The sequence below is a fragment of the Leptopilina heterotoma genome, unplaced genomic scaffold (genome assembly GCF_015476425.1).
Source record: "Leptopilina heterotoma isolate Lh14 unplaced genomic scaffold, ASM1547642v1 Lhet_186, whole genome shotgun sequence".
Lineage (NCBI taxonomy): Eukaryota > Metazoa > Arthropoda > Insecta > Hymenoptera > Figitidae > Leptopilina > Leptopilina heterotoma.
This window is the reverse complement of record NW_025110905.1, coordinates 753,242-770,374: the sequence shown is the minus strand read 5'-3', so window position 1 is coordinate 770,374 and position 17,133 is coordinate 753,242. Positions and strand designations below refer to the sequence as shown.

Genomic DNA, 17,133 nt, shown 5'->3' with positions numbered 1-17,133 from the left:
TTTCATTATAAAGTGTGGTAAATAAATCTTTCATTTACACCCATATCTCTCATCAATTCCCTCTGTATCTATCCCATATTTTCCCGGTCAGTAACAAAAATAATACACTGCAAAAATAAGTGTCTTATTTGATATCTTAAAATAAGATGTAAGATGGAAAAATGGTATCTTACATCTTAAAATAAGATGTTTTCTAAAGTATCTTACTGATTTTTAAGATGTTTTATACGTCTTAGATATTTCTTCTATCTTAAAAAAGTAAGATACTTCTGTAAGTTTTTTAAAGTATCTTAAATTAAGATGTTTCTGTCACAATAAGATGTTTAGCAATAAGATACTTGTGAATTGTAAGATATGCGAAAAAAATTTAAGTTACTAAAAACTAAGATGCATAAAATGTCTTACATATAAGCCCATAGTTAACCTCAAAACTTTTTTCCCCAAAAAAACACAGAAAATGTGTACGAAGATACTTTTAACATCTTAAATTAAGATATTTTAAATGACTAAAAAGTGATTACCATAACTTCTTAGAAATGACTACCAAAACATCTTAAATAAGATACTTCTTTTTGCAGTGTAGTAATATGAATTGTTTTATAAAAAATTGCATGTCTAGTTAAAAGGGGCCGTCTATAAATTACGTAAGGCCATTTGGGTGGGCGGGTGGGTGGACAATTTTTCTATGTTAACTTACATGGGTGGGTACCTGGTTAAACGAATTTCTTACGTAAGATATATTTTTTTACACTACTCCATAAATTTCGGAAATTCTCAAGCTATGATAGGGTCGTTCCAGAATGAGCCAAAACGCAACGAAGACGCGACGCGTCCCAATGCCAAAGATGTTAATATTAAGCTAAATTTCTGCATTAATATTTATTATTTTGACCAAAGGAAAATATGTTTAATAAATTTTATATAAATTAAGTATATTCTAAGAAATACAGAACTATACACTAAACACCAAACATTTATTTATTCATTCATTTTATTAGTTAAACAATTTTTTGCAATGCTACTAGTAAATTCTCGTAAAAAAATACCTAAGCAAAAACTTACGTAAGATAGGGGGGGTGGGTGGTTCAAAATCTTACGGAGTCTTACAGACGTGGGTGCATGGGTCAAAATTTAAGAAAAATGCCTTACGTAATTTATGGACGGTCCCTTAAAGCAAATAAAAATGCTTTTGAAAAAAGTGTTTTTTAAAAGCACCGAGAATGATAAATTTATTTAATATACTATTTTGTAAGGGAAAAAGTTTTTATACTTTTACCAACAGACATTTATGAATTTAATGCAAAGAATTTTTGCACTCAGAGGATTCTCTAACCTTAAATACCAATCAGCTGTCGAAGATAAAAATACTCAAAATGTAAAATTACACTTATTTCTCCCGTTTGGCGGCGCTGTTATCAGTGAACATGAGGCTATTACTTTTCGCGTGCCTGTCGATTTTAATGCAGAGAAGTACAGTCAATATCAGGAAATTTTCCCATTGGAGATATGTCTCCTTATACTCCTTCATGGTTAAGGGAGCCATAGAAAGATGGGGTCAAAAGGAACATGAGAAGTATTGGACGGACATTGGGGTGGGAAGGCAAGCGAAAACTCTGTTGGGGCTAGTACTCAACAAGAGGCGAGCGAGCGATCTCCTAAAACTCGATAAGATCAGAGTTAGAACCGTAGTTCGTCTGCTTACAGGTCATGGACTATTGAATTACCATCAGCATAAAATAGGTAGACAAGTTTCACCTATGTGCAGATTGTGTGAGACGAGTAACGAAACTTCGACTCACATATTATCTGAATGCCCAGCGTTAGCTAGGATCAGGCTATCTAGTTGGGGTCAAGCAATTATTGACCCTAAGCAAGTGAGCAACCTATCGATAGAAGAGATACTGGACTTCTGGAGAAAAACAGGAATCTAAAGGGGTTGCTATAAACGAGCAAGCTGGAGTCTGGTACAATAGGTTTTCTAATCTAGGTGCTTATTTTTCCCTCTTTAGGAAAATCCAGCTCGATCTCGGTTGTTAGATTAGATTACTTTATGCAATGTTCAGTTAACTTTTGCGCCCAACATTGAGAAACTGCTGACATTAAAGATTTATTAAAAGTTTCATGAGCTTTGAGATTTAAGCTTCAGTTAATTAACTCAATTAAAATTTTCGTTACAAAATATTTTTCAAGTTAAATTTTTGAAACCCTTAACGGACTTGTTAACTTCCGTTAAAATCATATTCCGTTGAATGAAACTGAAGTTTCCAACGTTTACATAAACGAAATGAGATAAAAACTTCAATTTTTAAATAACAATTGACTTTCCCTCCCCGATTAGGTTAAAAATCTGTTTAGGATGTAATAAAAAGAACAATTAAGTTCTTTTTATTAGAAATTAATTGTATCTTGATTTTAAAAAAATTCGTTTCTCATTTTGTGTTAACGAAAATGTTAGTGACTTCAGTTTTCTTATTTTGAGGGATTTTTTTAATGGAAGAGTTAATATGACTTATAATGACAAGAATAACCTGAAGTATCATGCAACACATCGTACCAAGCGAGCGTGGTTAAATGGTTAGGTTATCGGTTTACGAATGTTAGGGTCGTACGTTCAACTCCCAACATTTGGAGATTTTTTCTCTGTTAGCATATAGGAATATAAGTATTAAAAATTACATGATAACAAAAGTAGGTAAAAAAAGATGAAATAATGAATCTCAATAATAATAAATAAGAATAAATAATTTTTTTAAATAGTTAATTAAACTGTTTCTTTTATTAGCCCAAACTAGATTCTCTAGATAGGACCAAGGTAGAAGTGCGTGACGTTTCAAAGTAGGCACTATAAAGATGTACAAGCTAGGACCAAGTTAATAAACTGGAAATCTAGGTAGAATCTGTAAAGGGCCATTACACAATTTAAAAAAAATTAATAAATAATTGAATTGAATTTTACAATGAGTCACAATTAAAAGTTTTCATATGTTTCATAGTGTAAAAAGCGCAGCATTAAAGGTTCTAAATTGTATCTAAAATAATTTAATTACACACTCAGAGAAAAAGTTTATTTCACTTAACCAGCCTGTTTAATTAACCTATTTTATTTGTTACCATAAAACAATTTCGTTGATTTAAATAAAAATTTGGTTCATTCTAATAAATACGTAAAATTTGTTTGGTTATCCGAAATTAGTGTTTTGAATAGAGAATATTGTTTAGTTAAATACAATTTGTTTGACACAAACACACAAATTTGTTTGATTCAAACAAATCATTTTATTTAAGTCAAACAAAAATATTCGCTTGTTTCAAAAAGTACATGTGTGAATTTAAAAATGGCGGTCACACTTGTCTACAGTCCGCGTTCGCGTTAAATTCATTAAAAGTAGAGTCTACATTGGATGAACGCGAACGTTGCCGTGCTGACGTCACCCATTTGACATTGTGACGTCATACGTTCGCGTACACATTTACGTTCGTGTACCATGGAATGTAGACTCTACTTAAGTCGGTTCTACAATGAGCACGATCGTTCGTGTTCGCTGTCGTGAACGTGTACGCGTTCCATTTAGTTTAGCATGGAGCACGTACACGTTCACGATAGCGAACACGAACAACCGTGCTCATTGTAGAACCGACTTTAAGTAGAGTCTACATTGGATGAACGCGAACGTTGCCGTGCTGACGTCACCCATTTGAATAGCATGGGTGACGTCAGACGTTCGCGTACACGTTCACGTTCGGGTACCATGGAATGTAGACTCTACTTTAAGTCGGTTCTACAATGAACACGGTCGTTTGTCTTCGCTGTCGTGAACGTGTACGCGTTCCATTAGTAGCATGGAGCACGTACACGTTCACGATAGCGAACACGAACGACCGTGCTCATTGTAGAACCGACTTTAAATCGGTAAATCGAAGAAAGTTGGTTGTTTCGAATAAACTTTTTTTAGAGTGCACGTATAAAAATTATATATAATATGTTTAATGTAATATTTTAAATGTTTTTTTATAATTAAGTAATTTTGTTTATATGAAGAAATAATTATATAATATTTTATTCAATTGTTATTTATTTTTCTTCATACCTCGGTCGAAAGTACGTACTTCCCTCTGCGATTTCGCAGCAGAAAGTCAAGCATTTGTGCTTTGGTTGATTTTCATACCCAACCTCTACCTATTACAGCGGGAGTAAAAGAATTCTCATGGCCGAATATACACAGCGCAACGCTAGTATAAGTGCCAATGTTAAACACTACTACTACTAAAAGAATTCTCTGTCGGTAAAAACACCACTGTCGGCAAATAAGAAAATTTCGAGTTCAATGACAATTTAACGAGTAATTGTTATCGCAATATAAAATGAGAAAAAAAATTATCAAGAAAACTTTTTTTACTTTATAAATTTAGTATCCACAAGCTCTGAATATTGAAATGAACGATTTTTTTTGCTGATATAATTCTTTTCAAAACTTATTTTAATAAATATTAAAAATAAAATAATTAAAAAATTTTTAATTTCTTTTTTAATATGTGCCAAAATGTTCACGGAGAAAAAGGAATAGTTGACACATCCAGATACATGGATATCACAGCCATATTATATTGAAAAATACGGGATATCCATCGTTAAGGTTGCTCCATCCATATTCTATGGCTGGCTGTATATTGTTGGAGCAGCAAAAGATCAACCCAGTAAACGAAAACTAATTGAAATGAATTAAAAAGAATTCACAAAGAGCTTTCGTGAATCCCGCTTTGTGACAAATACGAATTGGAGCCATGATGCAATTTTCCTGAATTCGTGAAACTGTATTGAACTTCCGAACCTTCTATCCGTACCAATTCACTGGACAAGTTTTGAGCCTTTAATTTTTTTCAATTCGTTAGCACGAATTCAATGCATTCCTTGGCCATTTCTTTCGAATGCGAATTCGTTTGGACAAATTGGTACATCCCAATGGGAAATGCCAGTGTAGTGCCGATGTTCACCACTGACTTAGTACTCAGACGATTGTTCGGCGTAGTCTAGCCGAGCCTCGACAATCAGTGCTGGCGCAGTACAGAATTTTTGTTTCGCCAAAGCTTGGACAAGCCACGGCGGCAAGTGCTGGCTGAGTATAGAAAAATTGTTCACAACGCTCTTTGCCAACATTGCTTTTTTGACATAAACTTGAAAAAAAGTTATAAAAAAAGTTTATGAATGTTTATAAATATAAATTTATTAAAAAAAATTAATATTTTACTTTTCAGTTGTTCATTTTTTATTCTTATTAAATTTAATAATAACAATTTAACACAATTGTCTAATTTTGTAAATAATAAATTATTTAAACAAATTAAAATTATAAACAAAATTTAAACTTTAATCTCAATAATAATTTGGTTCCTATTAAAATACTATTATACTTCTTACTATGAATAAAAAATTATTAAAAAATTACCACGTAATTTAAGAATTACGTAAAATGTTAAATGCAATAAGTAAAGTAATTTAATTATTAAAAATTTAGTTCAATTTATTTTATTTCAATTTATTATTTCTAACGTATCCCTATTTTTTTCTCATCTTTGACTCAATAATTGTATGTCTGAATGATACTGAGATATTAAAATTTTATTGCACACACGTGTCGTTAGCATAGTGGTTAGAGCGTTAGTCTGTTAGTCCGTAGGTCGTAGGTTCGATTCCCCTCGTCAGCAATTTTGTTTATTTTCATAGGTTTGCGATATTTCTAGATTCCAATCGTTAGGTACTAAAATATGAAAATCTAATGCACACTTACTGTAATTGTTTATTATTTAATTTTTAAATGTTATAAACAATTTTTTTCTACTTCATTTACTATATCCATTGTTAGTCTCCATCTTTAATACAATTTCTTTAAGAAGAGAAATATTTTATGAATAATAACTATTTATTAATATTATTTACCATTTTGTTGTTAAATTATTTATAATTATGAATTTACGACTAATTAATAGCAATACGGCATTTATTGCGGCAATATTCTCAGCCAGCGCTGTCTGGCAGCACTGACAGACAGTACTTCGGCAGCGCCAGACGGCGTTATCATCCCAGTGCCATGCCAGTGCTGGCTCTCAGCCTTGCCGCCAGTGCTGCCAGTGCTGGCGCAGTACTACGCCAGTTGTAAATTTCCCATTGGGATATTGAATTAAATTCAATTGAATATACAAAGAGCTTGAGTGAATCCCGCTTTGTGACAAATACGAATTGGAGCCTACCAAAAATGTTAATTCGTTTCAATTCATTTGAATTAGTTTTTTTTTACTGGGAATGGTTGGGTGATCCATAGTAATGGAAATGGGAAACAAAAAATTGGAATCACTCAATTAATTAGATTCAATGTCACTTGAGATATTTTATACACATTTTTGTTAATTAATACACACCACTTATTGAATAACCGCATATGAACGAAATAAATTATTAACCGATGGGGGGAGACACGAACCCTAGACCTAACGCATACTAAACACTAACGCTATCCACTACACTATACACACAACTACAATATTTGAGCATATAATATTCCTTATATACTCTACACATATTTCATGAAAATGAATTTACATAAACACAAATAGACAATAACGATAATAAATAATAAACAATTATAACACTATTTATACACAATAAACTCACAACGTGATTATATAGACGTGACAGGAAACCGACGCGACGGACAAATTGAGACGACCATTTTTAAATGGATGCCATGATAATGAATTGCGCGCAACATGTATCGAAATTTTGAACTAACTATGGATCTCCCAACCAAAGTTTACATGGATGAGGCAGCCATATGTGAAAATCCATAGCATGAATTGTAAGCCCAACCATGCCTATGGATGTCACATCCATATTTGATTCAACAATATAATATGGCTCCCTCATCCATTGAATATGGAATGTGCTTCTATTCTGAAAGTTGTCTCTTCCATTGAATTGGATAACACAACAATATTCTGCTCAACAATATTTTTATGGATATCTCTTCCAGACCTTTTCTTTCCGTGTTGTAATAAAATTTTAATATTTTGAAGAAATAATGAAATTGTGTTCATTAGAACGTTTAGAATTTTAGAAACATAAAATTAATTTTGTACCACCAGAAATATTCTTTTGAAAATATAATATTAATTTATCTTTCACATTTTTTTTCGTGCCTGCCCCCGACCAGAAGCACTCGCTTCGCTCGTGCATCAAATGTCGGGGCAGGCGAATATTGTTTGCAAGAGAGAGACAGAGAAAAAACCAGAGCTTCACGAGTGTCCGCTAGAGGCGTTGAAGCGAGGAGCAAAAGTAAATAAAGATGGCCGGCTGTCAAATGAAACACGATTGCAATTTTCTTAAAAAATAAATTAGCGAGCGTACTTTCGACCGTATATAAAGAAAAATAGTATACATTACACGGGCAGAATTTCGAACTTTCTGCCCTTATAATGTAATATACTATTCCTCTAATAATATGTTTAAATTTCCTAATTTAATATTAATTCTATCAATAATTATATAATAAATTATAAATTAACCAATAATATGTACTAGAAAATATTAAATTAGAAAATTCAAACATTATTACAGAAAAATAAATAACAAAATTAAGTAAACAAAAATATTTATTTAAATGAACCAAATACGTTAACTAAAACATTTATTTGAATCAAACAAATCTTTTCTCTTAAAATAAACAATTTTTTTAGATATATAAAATAAAAATTTTTGGTTAAGTGTAATAACCATTTGGTTAATACTGTTCAGTATTTTTTATTTCAAATTTCAAACATTCATTACTCGCGTTAAGTATCAGACTTTTCATTATTTCAATTAATAAAGTTTGGTTTCAAATAGTAAAAAAAAACATTAATCTCAATTAGAAGTGAGTTCTCGGGTTTTTTCCCAATTGAAAGTTTTCATATAAGAAAACCTTTTGTTACTGTAGTGCGTGTTCACATTGCGGCATGGTCATGCCATTATAGTGACAACCTTTTTCTACTTTCAATAAACTGAGTTTTTTTTAATAGTCTGCATCAAATTTTATTTGTGAACCAAAATCCTATCAATCGGTCAATTCTCAAACAAATACAAATAAACGTATTGAAAGAAATTATTTGGTTGAATCAAACAAACGTTTGGTTGACTGTATAGCAATGCTTTTATTTGGTTGATTCAACCAAAATTTGGTTGTTTCGAACAAATTTTTTTATAGAGTTACAATTACAATTTTTTTTAATTATAAGTGTCAAAAAACTTTATATTTAAAATTTGGTTTTTAAAATATTTAAATTCTATTTTTGATAATTGAATTATGAAGATAATTGAAATTTTATAAAGTAATTAAAAATTTGTAAAAAAGGAAATAAAAACTTAGATAAACTAAACATTTTTTCTGGGTGTGAACTTTGCAAAGTTTTTTTAATTTGTGATTTCTGTCGATTAAAATTCCCTGACTTTTGAAGGATTTTTACAATTTCTCTGACTTTTCCCTGGTTTTTAGTTTTTTCCTTACTTGTGGCAACTTTGAAAACAGGTGAAAATTAACGGTATAGATTGAGAAAGGTTTAGATACACTGCAAAAAAATTTATTTGATTTAAATAACTGATTACTTGTCTATTATTAAACAAATATTTACTTGAATCAAATAATTTTTAATTGAATAAATTAAATGTCATTTGCTTAAAATACTGAAAATATTTGATTCAAATAAAAATTATTTGATTCAAGAAAATATTAATTATTTGATAAATAATCAAGTAATCGATTATTTGAATGAAATAATTTTTTTTCAGTGTTAGTGTAAAAAGATGACAATGGTCACGAGTATTCTGTAGGGTATCAAAAAGTTACTTAGTAATTTAAATGAAGAAATGAAAAATATTACCTATTTATGTTATGAATTATTAATAATTTATGAATTAATGAATATTTATTAAATAAAACAATAGAATTTCGATAACAATAATTCGAATCTCTTGAGAATATCTGTACTACTGTATTTATTATTCCCGTGTCCCATATAGATATTAACTGCTCATTACAAACTTATTATTATTATTTAAAATGTGGTTCGAGAAGAAGAAGAAGAAGAAGAGATAAATTAAGAAGACAGGTAAATTAAAGGTAAATGAGAGGTACATTATTATTATTAAAAAAAGGGTTAAAATTAGTATGTTTTACCTTTGCATTCCAGGAAGTGATGCCAATATGTAAACCATAGTCGCAACAAACTTTCTCATCAGCGTTAGTTCTGTACCTTTCATAGGCCTCAAGAATACATTCATCTGGCCTTGGAATGACAAAGTCTAGGATCATTGTCGTTCCACCTGATACCGCCGCTTTGGTGCCTTGATAGAAATCATCAACGCTTGTCGTTCCCATGAATTCAAATTCAAGATGTGTATGGGGATCAATTCCGCCGGGCATAACATATTTTCCTCTCGCGTCAATTGTTCTCGTGCCACCGGGAATTATAAGATTGCGGCCAAGTTGTCTTTAAAGAAAATAATAAAGAACCAATTTTATTATTTTATGTCAGACATTCTTAAATTAATTATTCTTTATAATACTCTTCCAGCAGTCAAAATTCAATTTATGTCATTTTTTAGAATTTTTTTACCACGTTTTTCAAAATTCAAAAATTCTGCATTCTAAAACTCTTTAAACTTTATTAAAATACTAGGTCTGATTATTAAAAGAATACAAATTGATAGTTAATTAAAACTATACTATATGTAAAAAAATAATTAAAGACAAATTTAGTTAATTGTACCTACCAAAACTTTCATTATCATAGTATTTTTAATCTTTATGAATTTAATTCCAAACAATCAGAATTTTTTTTTAAATAAGAAATTTTGCAACTTTTTAAAATAATATTTAACACTTTGTTAAATAATTTTTAAACTTTTTTTATAAATAAATTAAATAATGGATATAATTTACATGATTTTAATTTGTCAATTATTTTTACAAGATTATATTTTTCTTTTAAAAAACGAAAAAATTTTGCATAATTTTTTCTTTCTCGATGAGAATTTTTTAACAATTTATTCAAAGTTTTCAATTGAAATAAAAAAATATGTTTTCTTTTTCAATTGTGATAAAGAAATAGAAATTATATACAAAAATTAGGGGAGACTGGGGCTAAATGTTAAACTGTGAAAACAGTTAAAATTCATTATCTTTCGAACGGAAATACATAGTTAGAGCATTGCAATTTTGATTATAGAAGGGTGTTATCACTCTAAATAAATGTCCGAAGTTATGTGACATTCTGTTCATTTTTGTGGTGTCTAATGAAGTGTGTTTTGAACCTACTTTTGTAAATTTTTACGAAAAAGAAAATTTAAACTTTTAAGGTAGCACGCTCGCGACAGTCACTCTCAAAAGTAAATTTTAATAAAATGCTATAGTATGGTGCAGTTACTGTAGCATTTTTTGCTTGGACTGTAATGAATACATATATACTGCGTTCCACGAGAGAATGCTTTCTGACGCGCAGTTTTTTTTTCTTAAAGGGTGGAGAAAAATTTAAAAATGGTGTTTTCCGAAAATTCTGTAACCAATGAAAATCATGCCTGCTAACTGAACACCTATACTCTGTTCAACGAGAGAATAACCTCGATCGCGCAGTTTTTTTTTGCTTTTGGGGCGTTGAAAAACTTGAAAATGGCATCTCACTATTTTTTTCGCTAGAAAATAGCCAATGACAATCTTCTCAATCTCAGACTTTCCCGTTCGAACTCGGGCCCACACGATCCAAAGGGTAATTTATGACCTTCATACCTGAATGGGACTTTCAAATGGTAATGATTTTATATAAAGTACAAAATTTATCAATTTTGATCTTACCAAATTTTTAATGTTATTTTTAAAATCCTCATTTTTTTCTGATTCCAACAGTATGTTGTTTGTCTCTGATATTTTAAAATTAAATTGCGGTCCTGTGATAAAATGTCAAAAAATGCTAACTTTACTGTAAAAAGAAGTGCATGACTTTACTTTCATTTATATCAAAATTACATATCCTTAAAATCGTGAGAATTTGCAGATTCCGAATATATTATTCAAAATAAAATATTTATAATATTAACAAATTTATAATTTTTTATTACACTGTAACGTGCTGTTTATTAGAACTTCCATAAACGTAGACCTGCGAACGCTCGAGCTGAAAAGGGACCGTAGGAGACAATTTAAACCATATGTTCTAGCCAAGGTTTTTTTTCAAAAAAGGCGGCCCTAGTTTGAAAGCCACGCCAACTCTATCACTTTTATGATATCTTGCGCGAAATTGACGAAAACTCGTCATTTTGAGAGGTTATTCTCTCGTTGGACAGAGTATACATTTCAAACCTCTGAAGATCAATTCTTTCCCGACACGTGTTCTAGCAACCCATGTTTATGACGGTACTCATAAAAGAAAAAAATAGAGGCTATAAAATATTCAAAATATTTAAATATTACAATTAATGAATTTCCATTAACAAATTTGGAATCTATCAGTTTTGCTGATTCCATTGATATTTAATTTTTGTTTCTAAACATAAAATTAAAAATTTTTTATTTTAAATTATATTACAAATGAGAACTCCAAATTTTTTTCAAAATATTTTTTTAAAATTTATTAATCATTTAAAATATATTAGATTGAACTATGTGATTTCGACAGTGAAATTAGCTCTCAATAAAAATTGTTAAGATTTATTACTTTGCAGATCGACAATAGAAAATATTCAATTTCATAGTTGAAAAAAAAATTATATATCATTTGAATCGGCAGAATTAATAGATTACAAATATATTATTAAAAATTTATTAATTGTAATATTTAAACATTTTTAATATTTTATTGCCTCTATTTTTTTCATTTATTACCACTGTCATAAACGTGGGTCGTCGAGACATGTGTCGGCCGAGAGTTAAACTTGAGTCGGGGGATTTAAATTATGGAAAAAGGCTTGGCCACAATTTTTTTTTGGAAAATGGGCCGTCTAAATTTCAAAATTTAGCGAATAGTGACAATTTCTCTAATATCTGCGCGAAGTGGACGAAAACTCGTCCTTTTACGACAGCATTCTCTCGTGGAACAGGGTATAGTCATCCCTATATGTACAGACACACTCACACACAAGTATACTAGTCACATTAGTTTTTGAAAACAATCTACAGACAATTTTAGAAGTTATTAGAAGAAATGTGCCATTTATATGTGTTACGGTTAAAGTGCGAAGTCCGGTGAATGTGCACATTAACCGGCGAATGTGCACATTTTCCAAGCTTTTTGGTAAATGTGAATAATCTATCATTCACAGAAGAAATTATGTACATTTCCCAAGTAAATTGGTGATTGTACACATTGAACATTTGACCAACGTTAGTTGGTAAATGTAGAAATTGAAAGCAAGTAATTTGTTCAGTAATTATAATTGAGGGTCCCTGTCAAAGAACCAGTTATAAGTTTTTTGAGGGGTTAGGCCACTGTAGAAGGTTACAAAATTAACGTATATTTGCGATTTTTTTTTGTAGAAAGAAAAGTTGGAGAGTAATTATATTTAAGGATGTTTTTAGGCATCTTTTAAAGTTTCCAAAAAATTTTTTTTATTAAAAAATAATGCAAAATAGTGCTCTGAGATACTTATTTGTATGCCAAAAATAGAAATTTTAACTTATCGAAAATCAGCTACGTATTTCTCTGCGGAATCATATTTTCAAGAAGTGATAAAAATTTGGAGTAAAAAAAATGAAAATTGTACGAGTTATGCTGCGTGCAGATTTCAAAAATCGTGTTTTGAGAAATACGTGTTTAAAGTTTTAAGATATATACAACATACCTATGAAAAAATGAAAAAATTTTTTACCATTAATCTGTAATTAAAGCATCATATAGACATCTTTCTGTATTTGTATCACCATCATCTGAGCACACGGAGAGAAGGGCATAGTCGGATTAACTACTTGCGCAGTTAAATGTACTAAACAAAATAGTCGATTTTGGACTGACTAAACTGGTAGTAGGATTTACTAAACAGGCGTTTAGTCATTGTGACTATATACTCAGGAAAAAGTTAATTCAACTGCACAGAAAGTCAAATGGACGAAACTGTTTAGTAAAATGTAAAAATATTGAAATATTGTTTTCTACATTTAATTTTGCAATAATTTCAATAGTAGTAGAAAGTCAACGTGAAATTTTTATATTTTGACAGAAAGCAAAAACATAATTATCACAAAAATTTCGAGCAGTTAATTTGCATATTTTTAAGTGGTTATGTTGATTTTTTCTGTAATCACTACAGAAATTATTTTTCAAATTAAATATAGAAAACTGCATTACTATTAATAAAGAAATGTTTGTCAATAATAGTAGCGTTTCGTTCAATTTCTAACCTCAAAATAAGCACTTCGTGAATATCAAAACTTATCTGCAATCGCATTAGCGCCATTTTGAAAAAATTGTGTACTGCGCAGTGTTTTGTGACTTTAACTAAGCATTTAGTGTCTTCGACAACACTGTTTAGTAAAATCGACAAAACGAAACTAAATGATGTTTATTAAATGTAACTGAATATTCAGTTATTATTACTACATATTGACTTACTAAACGTGTTAAGTAGAATTAACTACAACTTTTCTCTCCGTGCAGTTTCTGCCCAACAGGTAGCCATCAGACGCAGGTAGTCGTTGCGGAACATCCCGGCGCGCTCGGTAAAAAGCTCGAAATTTCAATTAAATCGATTTCAGACACATATAAAACCTTTTGCTCTATATTCTACAAGGTTCAAAGAATTTTTTCAGTTAATAAAAAAAATTTTATGTTTTGAAAATTCTACAGTGGCCTTACCCCTGAAGCTCGAAATCATTGCCCTATAAATAAAAAATTAAGCTGTTTTTAATCACAATTTTTTAAGAAACATTTGGGTAATCTTTATACCAATACAAAATGTTTTCAAGAAATAAAAATTTTAAATCCTTTTTTTATTTAGAGGTCGAAAATTTTGAGTCTCAAAAACTTATAACCGGTTCTTTGATAGGGACACTCAATTATTATAAAATATGATAATGTAAGGAATTATTATAAATAAATTAATTCTTTATATAAGTAATTAAATAGTATAAATTTTAAAAAAGAAATAAAGGTATAAACCCAGTAATAAGGGGTGAATTAAAGTGGATTGGTACTTTTATGCCCTTAATAAATTCCAAACCAATTCCGTTTTTGTCCGCAATCTTAATGAATTCCTTTTCTATTGTTAAATTGATAATTTCTATCTAATTCAATTCTCTGTAACCACGTGACCAGAGTCTGAATTTACTTTAATGCCGTTTAAGGGAATCATTTGTTGTGGAGTTAATTCCTTTTAATTAACATTGAATTCTTTAAAGGGCATTAAAGGGGATTCAAATTCTGCACTGAAAAAAATTCTTAGTAGATTTGACTACTTTTTAACTACTTTCCTTAGTTCAATAAGTCCCCAAAGATAATTTTGAACTTACATTAATTATCAGATATGTAGTTGAATGAAGTGATAATACAGTTGCATTAACTACTTTTCTTAGTTAAATAGGAACCAATGACAGTTTTGCAGTAGAATTAACTCCTGATATGTAGTTAAAGTTACTAAGATAACTCAGTAATAAAGTAACTACTGAAAATGGTAAAATAAAATTATTTATAATTTATTATAAATATTATCGAGTTGTATTTTTTTATATTTCCCCCTACCCACTTTTGTTTACCTATACCTTATTTACTTAATGTCTATATACCTAACGGAGAAAAATCTCTAAGCGTCGGGAGTTGAACGCTCGACCCTAACATTCGTAAACCGATAACCTAACCACCTAACCACGCTCACCCGCTACGATGAGTTTCTTAATACTTAAAGGCATTCCTGACACAGTTCAACTGATAACTGTAGTTAATTTTACTACTTAAAGTAGTTGCATTTACAACTTTTCACAGTTGATAATCTTCTATAAAAATCTATAACATAAATTACATGGAAAATAATTCAACTCCTAGAAGAAGTAAAAACTACTACAAAATTAGTCTATCGAACTACTTTAAGTAGTAGAATCTACTACTTTCTGTAGTCATTTCTATAACATACCTGCAGTTACAAAGTTAACTGTAAAATTACATTAATTTAATTAATAATTTTTAACTACATAAAACAGTTAAAATAAGTATCAAAAGTAGCCAGACTAACTAAAAAAGTAGTTCGTTTTATTACTTTTCACTCTACTAAGGGGATGTAGTTGAAAATGTCTCATGTATTTTTTTCAGTGTGGTCACGTGGTTACCGAGAATTGAATTGGATAGAAATTATCAATTTAACAATAGAAAAGGAATTCATTAAGATTGCGGACAAAAACGGAATTGGTTTGGAATTTAAAAGCATAAAAGTGCCAATCCACTTTAATTCACCCCTTATTACTGGGTATGCACTCTTTATAGGTTATAACCATGTTAAATAACAAACTTTTAACTTAAATATATTGTTTTAGAAAAGATCAATTGTTTTAAAATTGTGCAAGTTTGTGGATCTTGTTATTAACTATTCATATTTTAAATTTCAGGAAATTCTATAGAAAAGTGCGATCGCGAGCGTACTACCTTAAGTATATGTTTTGGATTTATTCTCATCACAATTTATTCAGGTCCTTATTTGGGTCCCCTGAAGATGTACCAAAAGGTTTTTACTAAATATTTGTAGTCAGATTTTGTATATTTGTTGTTAAAGCCAAAAATGCACCCTCACTGTAAAAAGAAGGCATCTTATTTTAAGATATTTTGGTAGTCACTTTTAAGTTGTTTCCAAAAAGTTATCCAAAGCATCTTAAAATGCATTAGTTTCTAAGATAGAAGATGGAAAAATAAGATGTTTTAATCGTTTTAAAAGTGATTATAATGTATTAAAAATGCTTGTTTTTGCCGCGTTTTTACAGTGCTGGGGCTAAATGTTAAATGTATTTTTACATGTTGTTAAAAACGTTTTTTACATTTTTTGTTTTTTCGGGTTTATTTGTTTAAAAATTATTTATTTGACATTAGGCAAGTACACTGAAAAAAATTATTAGTAGATTTGACTACTTTTTAACTACTTTCCTTAGTTCAATAAGTCCCCAAAGATAATTTTGAACTTACATTAATTATCAGATATGTAGTTGAATGAAGTGATAATACAGTTGCATTAACTACTTTTCTTATTTAAATAGGAACCAATGACAGTTTTGCAGTAGAATTAACTGCTGATATGTAGTTAAAGTTACTAAGATAACTCAGTAATAAAGTAACTACTGAAAATGGTAAAATAAAATTATTTATAATTTATTATAAATATTATCGAGTTGTATTTTTTTATATTTCCCCCTACCCACTTTTGTTCACCTATACCTTATTTATTTAATGTCTATATACCTAACGGAGAAAAATCTCTAAACGTCGGGAGTTGAACGCTCGACCCTTACATTCGTAAACCGATAACCCAACCACCTAACCACGCTCGCCCGCTTCGATGAGTTGCTTAATACTTAAAGGCATTCCAGACACAGTTCAAATGATAACTGTAGTTAATTTTACTACTTAAAGTAGTTGCATTTACAACTTTTCACAGTTGATAATCTTCTATAAAAATCTATAACATAAATTACATGGAAAATAATTCAACTCCTAGAAGAAGTAAAAACTACTACAAAATTAGTCTATCGAACTACTTTAAGTAGTAGAATCTACTACTTTCTGTAGTCATTTCTATAACATACCTGCAGTTACAAAGTTAACTGTAAAATTACATTAATTTAATTAATAATTTTTAACTACATAAAACAGTTAAAATAAGTATCAAAAGTAGCCAGACTAACTAAAAAAGTAGTTCGTTTTATTACTTTTTACTCTACTAAGGGGATGTAGTTGAAAATGTCTCATGTATTTTTTTCAGTGTACTCTGTCAAAAAACAAGACCGTTTACGTGAAATAAACAAAAAAAATTTTTTTTTTTTTTGAAATTTTAATTTATTAATTTTATAACTGTTCTAAAGCTATTGTTAAATAAACACAGATGTTTTATTAACTAAATTACTTGTTTACGTATACTTGAACATA

The 17,133-nt window shown here is 29.7% G+C and overlaps 1 protein-coding gene across 4 annotated transcripts in view; it reads right to left on the bottom strand.

Moving 5' to 3' along the window:
* Positions 1-17,133, bottom strand: part of LOC122500450 (dihydropyrimidinase) — a 345,407-nt gene that overhangs the window by 108,164 nt on the left and 220,110 nt on the right. For all 4 annotated transcript variants that reach the window (XM_043609380.1, XM_043609379.1, XM_043609381.1 and 1 more), the window contains one exon: positions 9,204-9,516. In XM_043609380.1, coding sequence (XP_043465315.1) covers positions 9,204-9,516 — 313 coding nt within the window. The remainder of the gene's footprint in view (positions 1-9,203; positions 9,517-17,133) is intronic.